This window comes from Centrocercus urophasianus, unplaced genomic scaffold (assembly GCF_019232065.1).
Source record: "Centrocercus urophasianus isolate 14NV4802_14NV808 unplaced genomic scaffold, USGS_Curo_1.0 seq_14, whole genome shotgun sequence".
Taxonomy (NCBI): Eukaryota; Metazoa; Chordata; class Aves; order Galliformes; family Phasianidae; genus Centrocercus; species Centrocercus urophasianus.
The window spans coordinates 12,622,541-12,640,892 of NW_024884586.1; the positions used below are offsets into that span (position 1 = coordinate 12,622,541).

The 18,352-nt window shown below is 45.0% G+C and overlaps 1 protein-coding gene across 1 annotated transcript; it reads right to left on the reverse strand.

The window, feature by feature from the left end:
* Positions 1-10,690: 10,690 nt before the first annotated feature.
* COMMD9 (COMM domain containing 9) lies at positions 10,691-17,402 on the reverse strand. Its single transcript, XM_042814716.1, has 6 exons — positions 17,328-17,402; positions 17,113-17,238; positions 16,863-17,002; positions 16,186-16,220; positions 12,755-12,858; positions 10,691-11,663 (listed from the first exon to the last, which is right to left on the reverse strand). Exons 1-6 carry the CDS (start codon positions 17,379-17,381, stop codon positions 11,523-11,525), a joined length of 600 nt encoding a protein of 199 aa, XP_042670650.1. The 5' UTR covers positions 17,382-17,402; the 3' UTR covers positions 10,691-11,522.
* Between the last annotated feature and the right edge of the window lie 950 nt (positions 17,403-18,352).

Consider the following 18,352-nt stretch of genomic DNA (forward strand, 5'->3'; position numbering starts at 1 on the left):
ATTTTCCCATCTGCTTTGAATTTATTGTTGCTAATGAGGAAGCAGCCTCTGGTCTGAGTGAACATGTTGGACCAGAGGGGTCATTTGACATTTCCATCACATTCAAAAGTGGTATCAAGGGATTTCTTCTCCAACTTAACCTTTTCACTACCAAGCCCAAACAAATGAGCAATTTAGAGTGAGATAGCAAAAGGGGAAAATATGTTGACTTCCTAAAAGTTGACCAAAGATGCTGTTTGGATTCCCAAACCATAGGGTTCTATGTGATGTGTATTTGTTTCTTCTGCTTTGTTGCTCGTGTTCGCCATGGTTGGTCTTTTTCTGCAGAGCCAGAGCAGCTGTAAATCCAAGACCTGCAAGTACTTTTGCTTTGTAATATGTGGTTTATGTACAAAGCTGGAAATGGTTCAGGCAGCCATGCATGTACATGTGCGTCCCCTTCAGTTGGATGCTGTCCCATATAAGCAGGGGTTGCGTGAGAAGGGCAGACCTCTCTCCACCAGCCTCCTTGCTGTGTTTTCTAGGCAGCCGAAATTGCACAGCGTTTGAGTGTAGAAGCGGATGAGAAAGTAGGCTGATGACACTGAGGCAGGGCTTGGAGCTCTAACAGGAGGCCTTTTGCAACCCATCAGAGTTGATCTTGAAATCAGTTGTTTTGAATACCAGACACTGACCATCCTATCCCATATTCCCTAAAACTTTTCAGTGTTTTCTGACCATTGCTGGCCACTAATGTTGGTGCCATCACGTTTGATCTTCTCTGGCTCGTTCTGATAAAGATGAACGCACAACAGCCAGAGCCTAGAGATGCAGGGAACTGCTTTTGGAAGATCCTGCTTGGGGCTGAGCCAGTTGTGGCTCCAGGCTGCAGCTCACCTGCAGGGCAGGATCCCTTGCATATCTTCAGTGCAGGACAGAGCATTCAAGGCAAAGTGTTGGTGAGAGCTGAGTCTCTGTCTCAGATCTGAGGAGGCCAGAAGCAGGCCAAGAAGCTTCTGTTGCAACAGGAGCTTGGTGGTTTGCACTGTCAGCTCCATCTCTTCTTTTGAGTACTGCAGAGCTCTGACCTTGGTAAGGTGTTGAAATAGATGATGGTTGCAAAAATTAGTTCAGGGTCTGAGTTTGGAAACTCATGTGAACACTTTTCTAGCAAAACATTTTAAGATGGCATGCAGTGAGACAGATCAGCCCCAGCCACTCAGTATGGTCTTACCTCTGCATTTCCAGCTGGCCAAGTCCTGTCTGAACAAGGTGTGTCAGAGGCAGGTTCTTGCCTTTGATTTTGAAAGACAAAAGAGGCTTCCCAGGCTTTTTGATTCTCTCTGGCTCCCTCTTCTGAAAACAGCATGGAATACTCTTTATGACAATTAAATTTAGGGTTTTTTTTTATCTTACAGAAGGAATCTTTGGGTACTGTTGCTTCTGCTTCAGTTGTTTTCCTTACAACGCACTGCTGCGGTGATGTGCTTATCAAGCATAGAAATGGAGACCCTTGGCTGTGCTCTGCAGCAATTGCTGAGGGAAGTGGGTGATGGCAGAGGGTATCTGAGACTTCTGCTGCTGGCAGCACACAGGTGGAGGTGTGTGAGCTTACAGAGCTGAACAAGTAGGGCTGAGTAGCTTCTGCTGGTCAGCTGTGCCACAGCAATGTCTATGCAAGTGCTCTTGGCATGCTGCAAGTGTAAAGTGAGATGAGGTAAGCTTCCTACTGCCGCTGTTCTACTGCATGTGAGCAGGCTGGAAACACAAAGCAAGGGGGGGTTACCAGGTATGCAGCAGCTTGCTGAACTGCAGTGGGCCAATTGTGGCTGAACCCATAGGTTTTAATGAGCTTGAAAGCATAGAACATAGTCAGTCTTTGAGGATCCATTCACAACCAGTCTCAGTTTACAATCAAACTAAGGCAATGACAATGTATCTGCTGTGCCCTTTCCTTCTTACTGCTCTTCTGAAAGAGGTTGCTGTTCCTGAGCTATTTATTTTCTGGTTGTCTCCTTGGGTGTTAGGCTGTATTGTTTTAGGATGATCCATCATCCAAGTTAAGTGGTGCCATGCTGGTTCCCTTACCAGCACTGCTGAGGCTAATTCAGTGAGTTGTGATCATGTAAGAGTTGGCAAATAAAAGGGGGTCCCAGAGCGGATGCGACACTGTGGTCATTAGTTACTGTGATATTTCAGATCATGTTTTCAAGTAAAGTGTTGGGAATTAAAGAGACAATGAGTTTTCAAGGACATTTTCTCTACTGGGAATGCTTAAACTCAGAAACATACAGTGTCGATAACATAACAGGATTAAAGCTTGTTGCATCAGAATCAGCACAATTTTGTTGCCAACCAGCAGCAAGAGCACAAAAGCCCTTATGCAGCAGTTAATGCTCTTAGGAGGAGGCCCTCCTGCTTACTGCCCATGAATTGCAAATACTGACCCACAGTTTGAGGCGCTGTCTGTCCTCCAGTACTGCTCTGACTGCTGCCATGCCCAGCTTGCTGCAGGCTGGCTGCACGGTCACCAAAACCCACGGGACCAGATGTGTCTTCTGTGTGGCCTTAGAGGCATCTCACCTCGCTGGGCCAGGATAGAATTAGAGCGTATATTTTTAACATAAGCTGTCTTTTTTTTCTGTTGATTTATAAGTATCAATCCTCCAAGGCAAGGTTTTGCTAGCTCTAATTTTGTTTAGGTTGGTTAGCAACCCACTGGTGTGTATTGCAACAGCAACATGGCACGTGCAGATCTCTGCCAGCTGCTCTTCCCATAGCTGGGCTGGCTGCTAACATCTTCAGTTGCATTGCTCATAGAGTGTAGTAAAATTGATCCTTCCCTCTCTCTCACTTTTTTCCTTTAATGCTCCTAGCACCAAATAAAAGGAAAGCTGTAGTAATCGGAGCAGTGTTGGTGCTTTCATTCCCTTACTGCTGAGAGCCCCATGCTGTCTGTGGTAATGTCACAGACGTGCAAAGCTGGGATTAACATCAAAGAGTCCCTGGCCCATGTACCAGCAGCAGGACTGCCTTCAGAGCTTGCTCTAGTGCCGCAGTGTGCTAGTGAGGCATGGGGAAACTGTGGAGGTGGCTTGCATTTGCTTCTATTTCATTTTCAAAAGCGCAGCAGGCCTGCATGCTAATACAGTAGGTGCTTGCAATGGTGGGGCTGCAGGAGGAAGAGGTCTATTCTGTGGTGACTCAGGGGCTCCTGGTGGAACACTCGAGAGAGGAGGAAGAGAGGCAGAAGTAATGCCTGTTTTAGGGTTTTAAAAGAGCTTGTGATGTTTCCTGCCCAAGTTGACGCATAGCAGATCTCAAGAGAATGGTAACAGACCTGCAAACCTCTCTGTGGGCTAGCCATATTAAAGGACAACATCTGAACGTAACTGGTTAATTGCTGGTATTTCTCTGTTGGGTCTGAGAATTCCAAACATCATAAATGCAGTAATAAAAGTGGGTTAATAAGGCAATAAATGGCAATCATGAAGCAACTGGTTAACTTCAACTGAAAAAGAATGTGTCCTTCTATTTCATCTAGGAGGCTGAAGCCTTATTACATCCCTTCCTTGCCCATCTACTTCACCTCAGGTTCATTTGAGCAATACATCACTTTGCCACTGAGACTCCGCTGGCACCTGCAGACCCTTCCCAAAGGCCTGCCAATGCTCTAGTGCTCTCCAGGACATAGTTGTCCTACAGCAAATCCCACAGTAAATGAATGGAAACTGGGCAGCAAGGATCCAGCTGTGCAGATGAAGCTGGTGTAGGTAGGTCCATCTGGATCACCCAGGCTCGGTGCATGCAGAGGCATTAGAGCCCTTCTATCACCCTGCAGGGCATACACATCACAGGCAGTAGTACCAGGGGAATTCAGATACATGTCACTTCTTTCCTGTACCCAGCAAAGTCACAGTCTGTGAAAGGAGAAGCAAGGATACCGTGTCAGATACTGCTGGAGGAGGGTAGAAGTGCAGGACTGCAGCAGGAGAATAATCTTGATGTTGCTTCTTGCTGAAAGCAGCTGCCAGCCTACCAGGGCTGCCAGACAACAGGGGCTCTTCAGAAGCAAACAAACTGGTGCTCTTTTACTGTGGTCTCTATTCACAGCTTCCTTCTGAAGCCTTTCATATGAATGAAGTGGAAGGATGAACTTTTAAAGTGGGTCAGGGAGAGGTGAAGACTTGCTCTCAGCTATAAGCCCCAGCAGGACATGGCTCCTTGGAAGAGCATTATAATAACGATTTAGGTTTAAGTTCAAGAGCCAGAGCCGCTTGTATTTTCAAAGCTGTGTGGTGCTGTGCTTGTAAGGAACTGGAGAGAGTGATAAATTTTGCAAAACACTGTTTGTAGGCAGCAGAAAATAAGTTCTGTCTTCGGGAGCACAGTACTCTGGCATTGACATCTTTTTTCTTGGCACTATTCTCAACAGACTTGTAAGGCCCATATACTTCCAGAGGCTTAATACCAAGTGGATTGATGAATTATCCCATCTCCTTACAGTAGGTGTAACTGCTTTCTACCTGCTAGCAGAAGACAGAGAGGTGAAGGGAGATACCCAAGAGTCACGGCAGAGATGAACCCACAGCTCAGAGTCTGCATTTCCAGACCTTTCACTGCCACCAAGGCTACTTGCAGTTGCCCTAGGGTCCCAGCGGTGACATCAAGGCCTCTAGCCCTGCATGGAGGCCAGGCCAGCACTGCACAGGGCTGACATGGCTGGGGCACTGCCACTGCTCCCCGAGGCCCCTGTTCCTGCTTCCCAGGGGCTGTGGAAGGTGTGCAGGTCTCTAGGCAGAACCAGGCTGAGCTGCAAAGCTGCGCCTGCCATCAGGACAGCCCTGTGCCAGGTGATGCTCCTCCAAACCCTGCAAATGAGAGGAGCTGCTTGCGTTTAGCAATAAATATCATTAGTGACCAGGATATTTATTTTGTATGCAGTGATCATCCCCAGAGCTTTTTCACTCTCTAGAGGATTACCAATAAATTGAATTCATCACCTGCAAGTCGAGATCATTTTCAGTCACTAGCAGACTTCATTGCTCTTTTCATTACTTCAACGGAGGCATTAAGAGTGTCTGTAATTTTTTTTTTTTTTTTTTTTCGAATGTTGGTACTTTCCATTTATTATTATTGAATTCTTGAAATAGGATGATGTCCTTCCACTGCCAGAATGCAGTCTGCTCTGGAGTGGAGGATGACAGCGCATTATGATACAGAATGATTTAGGAAAAAGGAATTGTAGAGGAAGAAAATTTAACCAGAAGTGTCACTGAAAATACTTATGTTGTGGGAAATTGTTCTGGGTTCCCTCCAGATCCTACAGACTGGATGAGCCCAGCAGAGAGAGCACACATGTCAGAAGCATCTGGAATTCCACGCAAAGTACTTCCTGGTGTTACCATAAAGCCATCAGTAGGAAACTCTAAGACTCAAGTTGGAGTGTTAGAAAGCAAGCTCTCTTTAATATCAGCACTGGATGTGTGGGGACACTCTTACCATGTATGTCTTGCACAAAAAGGTCTTCAGTTTATAATCATTCGGAGGCCTTCCCAGTACATACATGTTCCCAGCCCTTCGGAGGACTTCCCAGTACATACATGTTCCATACAAAGACTTGTGAACCTTTTCTGTTCAATTCAATACAAACATTTGTGGAACCTCCCTTACCTATTCAATAAAAAGACACAGACTCTTAGCTAAACAAACTACACGTTATCCATTAAGGGACTTAGCAAGCTGCAGCTTGTATCATTGCCTCTGAACGTTGGGCTTCCTCCCAGTCTCCTGAGCAGTCTCTGGGAATACAGTCTGGCCATTACCCTGTGTAGATCTGTTTCACTTATCTAGCAAAAGATAAAAGACTACTGTCAAGCAACTAGAAAGCCAAAAATCTGATCCCAGAATAATGAAACTATCTTGGTGCATTACAGACAACAGACAGGATCCTTCTCATTGTAGGTGAGAGCAGCAGCACCCTGTGTGTGGCTCCAAGGACAAGGTCTCTGCCTCTGGGAACCAGCAGCTCAAACTGAGTGCTGTGCAAACTGAGACAGCAGGGAGAATTACAGGTATATCTTGGTTTACATTTCTTGCTTAGGTTTTCTTCCTTTTTTTTTTTTTTTTCTTCTTTTTTTTTTTCCTTTGGAAGTGTGGGAAAGGTTTTTAATGTACTTGCCTGAGGACAAGGCAGTGCTGTGAGCAGCTTTCATTTCATTTCATTTCATTTCGAGGGTCTCTTCTTTCCTGGGAGCTGTGTTACCACGCCCACAAGGGCAGCTTTGAACGTGTCTATTTTAGTGCCTTTCATACTGGCTAAGAACTTCTGAGTTGGCACCAAAGAGAGAAATTGGGTCACTGGAAAGCAATGTGTGGATATTGTAAATAAGATTACTTACAGGGCTGATGTTGTAGATGAGAGTGATAGTGATGTTTGAAGTTTACCATCTGTGCCGAGGAAGAGGAAAGCATCCTGAGAGACAGATGGTCAAGTACACTGTCATGCTGTCCTTTTCAGAGAGGGGGAAAAAAAAAAAAAAAGTTGGCTTGAAATGCACTTTTCAACTTTCTGTTATGCAGTGTGCTCTTTCATGGTTTTGTGTCTCTTTTGTTTTGGTCTGATCTTCTGATTATTTATTTGTCAGCAGACACATCTTTACAAAAGAGGATCAGCTGTCTGTTGACATCCAAGTCAAACAGTCCATGACTTTCTGCCATTCTGGTTTAGCTTAGCACGAGCCAATACTGACTGTTGTTAGAGGATCTTCTCCCCACCCCCGAGTAATCAAAAGTAAGGTCCTTTGTAGGCAGATAAATGAGATAAGTGCAAAAACAGGCATGGAATGAGGCTCTGAAGCCTAAATCGCTCAGAGTGCTCAGGAACCCGAGGACTTCTGACAGTGCATACTGTAAATCTGCAGTGAACTTTTTATCCAGTCTGAGCGCTGCTGCTATGCAGAGGGGAGATGCTGCTTGGCAAGCCTTGCTGACTTATGTAGTGCTTTGTTTGGAAGCAACAATGGAATTTGTCTTAAGACTTAAGGGTACAGAGTGGGGGCTTGGACACTTCTGGAGCTACAGGCACTGATGCAGTTGTAAAGATGTCAGGATTTCCAATTAGCCCAATTCCCTTTCTGTGCAAAGGCCAGGCACTGGTATACTTCAGCCCACTGATTTAGGTTTCTTATCTCATTTTTACAGCAGAGTCTGGAGCATCAAAGCAAATTTGATGTTTATTTCTTTGTAGGAAACTAGAGAGCTTGCTCCCAGGTCCAGATTTTCAGTGTAAAGTTTCTCTCCCTCATCTTATTTGCATGGCTGAGTTATAACCCTCTAAATTATAAACTGAAGCATTGGCAGACTCTAGCTAACAGCTCTAATGGATGCTATTATATTTCTGCTGCTAGCTGGCACTGAAGCTTCACCATCTCATCAGCATAAAGGGATGCTGTCAACTTGAAAAATCGTGTCTTGGAGGGAAAAAAAGCTATACCTACTATTGTTCCAAGCCTTTGCAGCAGCAGTACCTAGATGAGAATAAGGAGGAGAATGAGATTCTAGTTAGCTGTCTCTGTTCAGTTGGTTTGCTTTGTGTATTTGACAGTGCTTTGTGGTGAGTCTGTGCTGCTGGTGTGCATTAGCACCTCCCCTCCAAGCGGGGGAGATGATGGCTCTGCTGAGTGCGTGAGGGAAGGGAGCTTACTTTTGTTCCCAGCCTCTTGATAACAGCAGCAAAAGTGAGGTGAGAAAGCAACTGGAAAACGTGCATACATACAGAGAACAGGCTTCAGCTATATTGGATGCAATTGTGCTTTGTGCTGTTTAAAACTGGTTTGCAGCATGCTTGGGAAGGAAGGAGCTTTTCCCCACAGCCCCTCAATCTTGCCTTCTTCTCCAGACCTGATTTTCACAGCACTCTGTTCACTGCCATTTAACAACAGATCTACGTGTCGTTTGGGAAGGGCCGGTTTTGAAATGTTCCAAGTTGTCAGTGCTCTTTAAATACAGCTCCGACCTCTGCTTTGCTGCCGGACTAAATGGCTGTCAGAGCCGCAGCAGGCTCCCAGCCCCGGAGAAGTCCGGGGGCAGCTCAGCGGCTCTGCCTGCGGGACCGGAGATGGAAGAGCGAGAGGAGACCAAGCTCGCCATCTCCTGGGGAAGAAGGGGCACACAAGCGGCCGGGAAAGTTCTGTTTCACTCCTTCCTTTCATTCCCTCTTCTCTTTGTGAAACGCTGAGACTGTAGGACAATGTGCTTCTCAAATATTTAAAACGGCAAGCACGGGTTTAGCGACTGCTCTGCGGAGCACAGGTAGACTGCAAAAACTACAGCAGATGATCTGGTTAAACCTTACTTTCAACAATTATATGTTGCTTCAAAAACTAAAGCCTACCATGAGTCTATGCATATCTGTGTATTTTTGAGTGTAACTCAAGAAGTTGATGGAATGAACTGTGTGTACTTGTCCTTCACAGATTTCTCAGTAAAAGAAATTTGCTTAGAGATAACTCAGTTCCTTGTTGCTTGGTGTGAGTGAGGTATCACTCCACAATCAGGGTGTGTGTAGGAGGTGCTTCTCCTCAGTACTGGAATTTTTGAGCCCCATTACACAGTGAGGGCTTGGGTTTTTCTGGAAGAAGCAGTTCAGGTGATTCACATACTGTGACTGCTCTGTTCTTTAGTAATGCCCTTGGACTAGACTTCTCCAGAGGGAACAACTGTGCTCACTCCTATTCAAGGGAGATGTAAACTGTATGTGAAGAATGGCCACTACCGTGCTGAAAGAAAATAGAGCTCACTCTGCTTAATTGTTGTAAGCGGAGGGCAATTTCACTGCTGCCTGTAAACGTGAGGGGAGAAAAAGAGTAAGCTGGGAGAAAACTAAGCTAGAGGAAAGAGTTGGTACAGGAGCAATCTGGTAATAAAGTTATGCGGAATACATTTAGGCTTATCTGCCAAATAGCAGCAATGTGTGGAGGAAGGATAAAAAAAACTGGTTTTAAGAGAGCAATCTTCTTGTGAAAAAGATCACGATTGTCTGTAAGCAAGACATCAAGTACACTTAATGAAGTACTCTTGCTGGTTGGGTAATGACAGTTCTTCTCAGACTCTCTTGTTTTATACATCTTTTTCTGAGTGTTGAATTAAGTCTCAGCTCTTCTGGGATAGGTGATAAGAGCCAATAGGAGAATGCGTAACACTTCAGGCAAAGATTTGAAGGCGATCTCTCATGGTCTCCTAGCTCTTCAACTAGAGTACCAGAAGGACTTGAGATATACCACTTGAAGTCATGAGATGGCATGCTTCTGATGCAGTGGGCAGCCTCCGTGATTAAATCTCCATGGGCACTTCAGCTGTCTGCAGGTAGGGCAGCTATGACACTGGGACAGTCTCTTCAGTTCTTAGACTCTTCTCCACAACTACTCTGCAGTTGCTTAATGGTTTTGTAATGAGAGCTCTTTGCACCTATCAGTTCATTACATTAAGCCTTACAACATTCTGACTTTAACATCAAGATTTTCCTCAGATCTACTATGAATGCTTCATCTCATTATTTATCTTTGCAGTGGTTCTTACCTTCTAGAATAAGCAATGCAATGTATTTGAGATTTTTAAGGCTAGGCTGTTGCAGCAGAAATGCTAAGTCAGGGCTTGAAGCTGTGATTGAACACCTGGTGGGAGGGCAGGGCCAACCTGCAGGGGAGCTCAGGTGCATGCAGTGCAACACACCTGAGTGACTGGAAGGGGTGGATCCATCCCCTCCCAGACCTCATTTAAGGGTTGGCGGTGGAGGTGAGGGTATCTCTTGCTGGAGATCCCTGCCTACAGGAGGTCTTCCAAAGGTAAGCAGTTCTTTTCCTTCATTTTTGCGTCTACAGCTGCTGCATTTGGGTTTGCCCTCATTTGCTGTAGCCAAAGACTTTGCCACCCTGCTATTATCATCCTATTATAGCTGTAAAGGCAACAAAGCTTCCTCAAACTGAAGAAGTCTGTTGGGGTATTTTCCATAGTTTCAACCTCGTGAAACAGATTTTTGAGTCTTCTCCCATCTCGTTTCCTGAATAAATATGAAATTTACCAATTTCTCACAATAATACAAGTGTTACAATCTTCACTCCACGGGGACTTCAACAAGTGACTTGTCATGCATCTCAGCTTGCTGCACAAGCTGCATTAACACGGTATCTTTTAAAAGCACAGGCTTTATTGTATTCCTTACTTATCTGTATTCCAGGCTGCACAGAGATGTCTAAAATTAATTAACAAAGCTCAGTAACTTCTGTACACGTCCCAAGTGATTTCATGTTTGCGAACACAAGAGACAATATTTTCTGTTCTATGAAAGTTGGGACTGTATTTGGATGCAGAGTTCCATTTTTGGTGCCTTAGGCAAACTCAGAGGAGTCTGGATTTTCTTTATTTCCTGCACTTCTCTACACATTCAGTGCACATATCTATAAAGTTTTAGGTCAGAGTACTCAACTGTGATATTGCATCGAGCTGGTGCCTGGGAAAAGGTGCCCTGGAATGTTACTAAAATGGAGAGAGGATGGTTTAAAAAATGAATCCATTTGAACAAGAAATAAAGAATTGCTTTTCAGCAACAAAAGTGAACATTCGTTATACCAAGCTAGAAACCAGGCACCATCAAAAAAAGGCTGAGGTAACCCAGGACAACATTCTTCTACAGAAAAAAGGACTCACAAAATCAATTGGCAGTTCATTTTTTAATTAAATAAAGATTTATACAAACACCAGAATGCTTTGGAGAAGTACAGGCACCATTCACTGTAGAAAGGCAGCACAAAGACTATCAATTCTTAACTTCTCTAGTCTGCGTTTTCATAAGTCCAAAGGCTAATAAACACGAACATTAATTATATGAACTCCTTTTTTCTTTTCAAACAGAAGGAGGAAATTGTTTGCTGCTAAAGATGTTCAGAGTAGTCATTTTGCAAATGGTGCTATGAAGCTGATCAGAAGGGAATGTGTTGTAGCATAATTGCCCCATTTCAAAGCATTATCCTGTAATAACAATCTGCAGCATGGCTGTGCTTCATTGAGAAGGAGAGCACTACATCTAGCATGCACCTCAGTACACACACATTACAGGGAGAAGTACCCTCCTTGTCTGCTAATGCTGGAAGGCAGCCCATTAACCAGCTTGAACCTTTTAGATCCTAATTTCTGGGCAGGGAGATAGCTGCAGCCAATGATGCAAGTGCTATTTGCCATTTCCAATTACGACCCTTGTGATTAAACCAAGCTCTGAGCCCTTAAACCTTTTTCTGAAATAGAGAACTGTTATTTTCTTTGTTTGTTTTTTTTTTTTTCAACAACATTATGAAAACACTTTGTGGCACCAGGCCAAAGGAATGTTTAAATGTTAGCTTTTGAAAAGCTATCTAGTTAACTCAAAAAATAAATCTTTTTAATTATGTTTGGTTAATGCATAAAACTTTATGTAAGCTGCAACTTAGGAGAGTTGTGGGCACAGAATATTTCCCTTCCTGGCTGCTGGAATTCACATTACTGGGTTTTCATTTGTTTGCAACAGCAGAAAGTTGGTCCCGGATTCTTCCTAGACCTTCTAACATGGTATCCAGGGTTTCTTTACTCAGTTCCACAGTCAGTGCAGAAACAACAGGACTATCACTGCATAAGGCAGCATCTTCCTGAATCTGAAAACAGAAATGTAGCAGTTAGGTGTATGAAAAATCCTTTCTCAGGTTTTTCCACTGCCACTAGGCAAGTTGGTGCTTGATGGAGAGAAAAAGGAAAATGTTTTACTTGGCAACCAGCTTCAACCTGAAGGCACAAAACACACTTCTTCACTGCGTGCCCTACCAGCAAAGTGCACGTCCATTGGCAGAGCGCATATAATTGTGTACAGCCATGAGTGGGGAAATTCTGAAGAGACTAACAGCAGGAAGCTGCATTCATATCAGAAACATCTTAACAGTTAGCCAGCGTCATACTTAACTCATCCCAAACATAAGTGTTAGATTTTTCCTCTTCTTCTAAAGCCTGTTCTTACTGATTTGGGGAATCAAGAATGCTGCAGAATTGCCAGGTCACAGCCTGAGCCAATGGTTGAGCACCAGGTGTGGCTAATTCAGGGAGCTGAGGTGCAAGCAATGTGCGAGTGACCAGAAGGGGTGGACTGAGGATCTGCCACTCCTCACCCTCATTTAAGTATTAGCAGCTGAGGGAGCAGGATCTCTCTGGACAGAGATCTGGAGCTATCACCGGTCACCAGAAGGGGTGAGCTAATTCTTCTTTCTCATCTTCTATTGCTTCATAGCACTTATATCTCAGTAGAAGGCACTGTCATTTGCTGCACAGGAATACAAGCAGTACATTTGGCTATACTGCCCAAATGATAGATGTGGCCAGTGAAGGAAGCTAGTAATCAGAAGTCATCTTCCCAATTAATACAGTCATCCACTCATTATTGAGTTACTTTGAACTAAAACCCAATGGATTCTCTGTAGCTATTTTTTTTTTTAATTTTATTTATTTCTATAGAGAACAATTGTGACCAGGGAGAAATATGCTGCTTCTCTCATCCTCATGCAAAGAAATCTCTCCTTCACGGTGAAGAGACAGCTTTCATCAGAGACACTATTCCCAGGCTCTGTGGAATTTCAAAGATCATCTCTGAGAAAGCCTGTTAGATGCACCAGATGCTTGTCCAAACTGTTTTGTGCTGCCACTGGTAAGTCAGGTATTGGACTCTGTTATTTTGATCCTGTTCAGGTATTGACGTTACCTTTAACTGTAGCAGGCAAGTAGGGACTGCCATTCTGTTGATGGTGTCTGAAGATGTCTTGATGTCTACCCTCCAGTCCATGTCAACCAGCCGAGGCAGGGAGACTGGGGGAACCAAAAAACAGGAATCAATTAGGCCTGACAGCACACGATGATGACACCAGAACAAGAACCTGTGTCTATCCCTATGTACATGTTCTTCACAGACAGAATCCTGCTGGCCCTGTGAAAATGTACAACCTTAGTGCTACTAACTGGTTTCACATTGTTTTTATTTATGTTGTAATAAAGCAGTCAGTGAAGGCCTCTGCGTGACCCTAGAAGAACAAACAAGGTTCTCCATCTTCACAAGTAAGGATGGCACAATGCAAGACAAGCTGAATTCACAAAGCAGGTGAGAGAAGGGGAGTGGTAAGGTATCTTTTTACATCTTGCCGCATGCAAGACTCAGCCATGTCAGCATGAGTTACTAAGGGACCTACTATGCTTACTGCTCTGTTCTGTAAGTGGCAAGAAAGCACTTTGGATTCTTATAATCATACAGTATAAAGTGTTACTTCAAGCTCCTCAATCTGTGAACCAAAGCAGTCTGCAGTATTAGGATAGGAAAGGGAAACTGCAGTCTTCACATGTCCTGCCAAGTGGTAAAAAATATATTGAAGATACCATCTCAGTTTCATCTACCATAAGAGAAATTATTCAACAGTCTGATTGCAGTATTGACAGCAGTAGTTCAGGGGCCGGAGATCCCATGAGCCTTCCTGTGGGAGGTGACAGGTCCAACTTGGCTGCCCTGCTGAGGAATTTGTGCACCTGTCCCTTGCAGACAGGAGTAGAGGATATTTATCCATGATGGTGTATACTTATGGGAGCTTATTTCATTATGACTCCTCAAGTGTCCCTAAAGCACCATGCAGGCTGGCATAAAAGCTGAGGTTGAGGTTATCCCAACAAATCCCTGGCACCAACAGGCTGACTGCAAATGCTCTTTGAAATCTTGTGTTTTTCAACAGCGCTTTCAGCTGCCACCAACAGTTACTACAGGGAGCATTTGAAGAACAGTCAAGTGAAACTGTGACATGTGGGTGGCATGCAGATAGCTATCCTCCCCTTGTTCAAACAAAAACTTTCCTATTTTCATAAAGAAAATACACTTTTAACTCAGAAAACTGTATTGATTTTCAAATCAGATCTGCAGGTGTTGTCTCACCTACTGCAAACCAGAGGAAAGTGTAATTACTTACCTAACCAATATATAACAGCAGTGTTCAAGCCCTATCTTGATTGTTCAATGATAAGGCCTGATTTACCACGAAAACCCAGAAATTTGGAAAATGGCTGTAAGATAAATTTCTTGTTTAAAATGCATATTAAGGAAGCAAGTTGTAAGGTGCAGTTTAACAGAGCACACTTATCACTCCCACTTGAAACTGTTGACACAGAACACCTCTCGCATCTTTTTCAACTCATTTTTCTGGTAAAAGCTGAGCTATGCTTCCTATGTTCAAAAGTGCAGTGTAATATTTCCAGAGAAAAACAGTAAATTCTCACTAGGAGAAAATCTATACCGAGGACATCGAAGCACTGACAAACTCTTTCAGTTTGAAACAGGCTTTGCAGCTAACAGATACTACTTTGTCAGAACTGTATGAGAACAAATGGTTTCCAGAGGCATAAGGAAACATTGTTCTGATTTATGTCAGTTCAGGCTTTAGGAAGGAGTCTGAAGGAAATATAGGACCAACTCCACAAAACACTGGTAGAGAGGCAATAGCTTATTCTCCAACCCAATTTAAAATCTCAGCTATGGTGCTCAACAGGCTTGAGTGTCTGTGCAAAGCCTTAATAAGTAACTGCTAATAACCATATTTTATATCTATTTAAGAGTACCAGAAGTGGATGAAGAAGCAACGATAGCTTCTACAGAGTGCTATGGAAAGAGCTGTCCCAGCAGGCAACTGCAGCCTGTCTGGATTCTGCCAATCATAAAGTGTCTAGTGTCCTCCCCAAGCATTTATCCAGTTGGACCTCTAACCCTCCTCCTGATTCCTGGCACTTGGAGAAGTTTATCTATGTGGGGAATGGCTCTTCTTCCTCCCATCAGCAGAACTGTGGGGGACAATGCAGAATTGACTGCCTTGCCTTTTGCATTTGGAACAAATTTCAGTTTATAGTCCATCATGGCAAGCATTTGGCAACATTTGCAACAACATAAAATGCATCTGTTTAGTGTTGTATGTTAATTTGCAAAGATTGATTGCTGGTGACTTAGGAAAGACAAAAAAGCATCTGCATTTTCATATTATCATAGAACAATCAGACGGGTTGTTGTCTTTAAATCTCTGCTTTTGTTCCTATGTAATGTATGTTGGATGTTTCATGAATATAACACTAAAAGAATACATAATTTCTTAGAAAACAGTCTTATGCCGATGGGGCTAAATACTCATCTATATAAAAACATGCAACTCAGAGCGAAACTCCTGAGTGGCTCCAAGCACCACGCACTCAGCCTTGCTTTTGGGTTTTGAAGTCCTAGCTGTTACATCACGCTGAAACATCAAGCTTGTGCCCGTTTCCTCTAATTTTTTATTTTTTTAAGGATACAGGAAAAAGCACTGTGTCTTGGCAATGCCACAAGTGCTTAGCATAAACATGCCTGTTTTTATTGTTATTAGCATTTTGCAGTAGTTTCTTCCTCTTCCCTATTTTTCTGCCATTTATACTCCATTAAGATCTTTGAGGGACAGCTGTTTGCCACGTCCTTGCCATATTGTTCACCTCTTGGGTGCTATCCTCTCTGCATACAAAGAGAATGGCCAAGAAGATCTATGCAGGCATTTGTGCATCTCATTTGCAAGGCCCTGATGTCCTACAGCTGTCAAAAAAAAACAAAACAAAAAACTCTTAGGGAAAAAACAAAGTGGTATTGCTGTATGGAACGCTTAACTGGAATGTAAGTCTTTGCTGTTGTTATCAAAAGCTGTACTGCTAAATTACATCATGCTTTGAAAAAGTGAGGAAAAAGCAAAGTTGAATATATGCCAGGGACTTTCTGGAGCATGGAAGAGTTAGATGTATTGCAGATATTCCCCAGTACTGTGCACTGCATGTGTGCATCACTTAACGGCTTGAACGGGTGCGTCAAGAGCGCTTCAAGTTCAGAAGTCTGGCACTCTGCAACGTAGCAACAGACTGACAATGAAATGAAAGTTGCTTGATGACTGGAAAGGATTTTAGCACAGTAGCACGAATCTGAATAAAACCTTGTTAGCCTTCGCTAAGCTGTAGGATGCTGCCATCATACAGCTTCTTCTAAGGCAAACTGAGGTATGTCTGTGCTGTGCCATCATGAGAGAGACTGTGAGGTACTACTCTAACCTCCAGGCTCTGTCAGATGATCTGAGGAACATTACATAATTACAGACTTACTCTGACTTGCTTGTGCCTCGTTTCTCCAAGCAGAACTGTGAAAAAGAGAAAAGAAAAAAAACAAAACAGAATCAGCAACACTTGAAAAGGGAAAGAAGAAAAAAACCAAAAGCGCTCAGGGTGGCTTATCTCTGACAGGAGACACCAGGACTGCACTAGTGATCAGGGGAGAGAGACTGCTACTGAGTGCTGAGGAAAGGTGGGCAGTGGTGGAGCAACCTAATGGCCAGCTCCGAGTTCTTCTCTGAGTCCAGCTCACTTGAGGTGTAAGCCTTTTGCCTCTGTTTTGTCAAACTGACCAGCTACCAAGCATTGAGTCATATGGGCACCAGAGCAGCTGTTCTCCACTGCTCTGTACTCTCCTGTACAGTGCCTCAGCAGCATATAAGCAGACAGTCCCTGGGTGCTGAACAACCAGATCATACTTCAGCGGTGAAACCCAAACCACTGTTTTATCCCCATCTGTCTCACTGTTCTATGGCACAGCTGAGCTCGAGACAAAAGCAGTTTTGCACGATGTGAATTAGGTGCACGGCCATTTCAAAACGTTTGAAGGACAGAAGGAAAGCCCCCTGTGTGAGCTTATCCCGGCCCGTGAGCCGATGCCCACGTACCAAAATGCGCACCTAAGCTTTATATTTGCCACTGAAAGCAAACAGCAGGTGCTGAGCACTCACGCATTCTCCAAGATTATTTTAGTTAAAAGGTTCTTCAGGTTTTGGTGGAAGTTTTCTGGAAACAGAGCGAGGATGTCCTCGGCCCCCGTCAAGCCGCGGAACACGACGTGCCGGGTGAGGCTGTGCAGGGCGGACACCAGCTGTGGGAAAGAAGAGGGGAAAGGGCTCCGCAGGGCTCAACAGCATCACGGCGGGCTCTCCCTGCCGCAGGGCCCAGCAGCCGCGGGGAATCCCGCGCGCCCTCGCGTACCTGCGCGGCCTCCTCGGGGCTGCCGGCGATGGCGGGGCAGGCGCGCTGCGCCAGCGGGCCGAGGCGGCCGGGCGGGCAGGAGAAGCACTCCTGGCACAGCTGCCGCACTGCGTCCTTCGACGACGCCTGTCGGGGAGCAAAGCGGGAGATGCTGAGCAGCGGCCCGGCAGCAGGCAGCCCCCCACCGCCGCAGGCTGAGCACCGCGTCTCCTCACCTTCAGCAGGCTTTGCAGGGCGACGAAGTCTTCCTCGCGCACCGCCGCCGCCATCTTGGCGCCGACGGCTGAGGCGGGGAGGGCGCCATGTTGGGGCGGGGAGGGGGCGGGCTGTGGGGCACGCCGGGCGCTGTAGTCCCGCTGTGCTCCCGCTATCGGGGGCTGCAGTCGGAAACCCACGTGGAAAACTGCGTGGTTATTTAGCTCAGGTTTCCTGCGTGTTTTGACACAACAGTCAAGCAAACTGGGGATGAATTCTGAAGTGTTTAGGCCTTAGCCCCGTGCTTCTAAAACAAGCTATCGTATGCATTGCTGGAGCTAAAATGCAGCTAAGAGTTTGCACTGACTTAGCATCCCTCCTGCACACGGGTCTGCAGGCTTACACAGCTCTGTAAGGGCCACAGCACCGTTTTTGGAATACGTGGTGTGATGTTTTTTCATCGTTGCTGTCAATGTACTGAACGCTGCACTGCAAAGATTCACAAAGATGACACTGAAAGGCAGCAGCATCCTTCACTCCCCGTCCCCTTGGGTGGCTGCAGGCTGCTCTCACCCGCAGCTCACGGTGTGTGCTCCGTGCTGAGAGAGAAACCCTATGGGACATCTATGGTGTTGTGGAGCCCCAGAGCTCGGCTGTGCCGCATACTGCTCAGCTCACAGGGACGAGGGGTCCTGCCCCTGTTCTTTGGGCACCCGCAAGTGTTGAGCTGCTCTGCTCTGTAGCACACACAAGGTAAGACGTGCGCTGTGTGAATGACTGCGAGCTGGGCTTGAGATACCGTGCCTCAGGTGTGTGGCTGCAGGAATGGCCTGTGCCTGCAGTGAGAAAGCTGGGATAAAAGCCCTGAACAGCATTTTTCTCCCTCTGATGTAACCAATTCTTTACTGTCAAGGCAAATCCCTATGTTGGATGTGGAGTTTAGCAGTAAATAAAGATATTTTCAGCCAGTGAGCGAGGAAGGCAAAAGATTTATTGTGGCGTTGCTGCAGTGATATGGATCATTACCTCAGTAAACTGTGTGTGT

Bases quoted from the DNA above. Each gene is read 5' to 3' on its own strand.
- COMMD9 (XM_042814716.1), bottom strand. From the start codon at position 17,381: ATGGCGGCGGCGGTGCGCGAGGAAGACTTCGTCGCCCTGCAAAGCCTG. The intron at 12,859-16,185 runs GTAAGTCTGTAA...TGGTTCCCCCAG, and splicing joins CGAGGCACAAGCAAGTCAGA to TCTCCCTGCCTCGGCTGGTT. The intron at 11,664-12,754 runs GTAACGTCAATA...TTCTGTTTTCAG, and splicing joins CTTGCCTGCTACAGTTAAAG to ATTCAGGAAGATGCTGCCTT.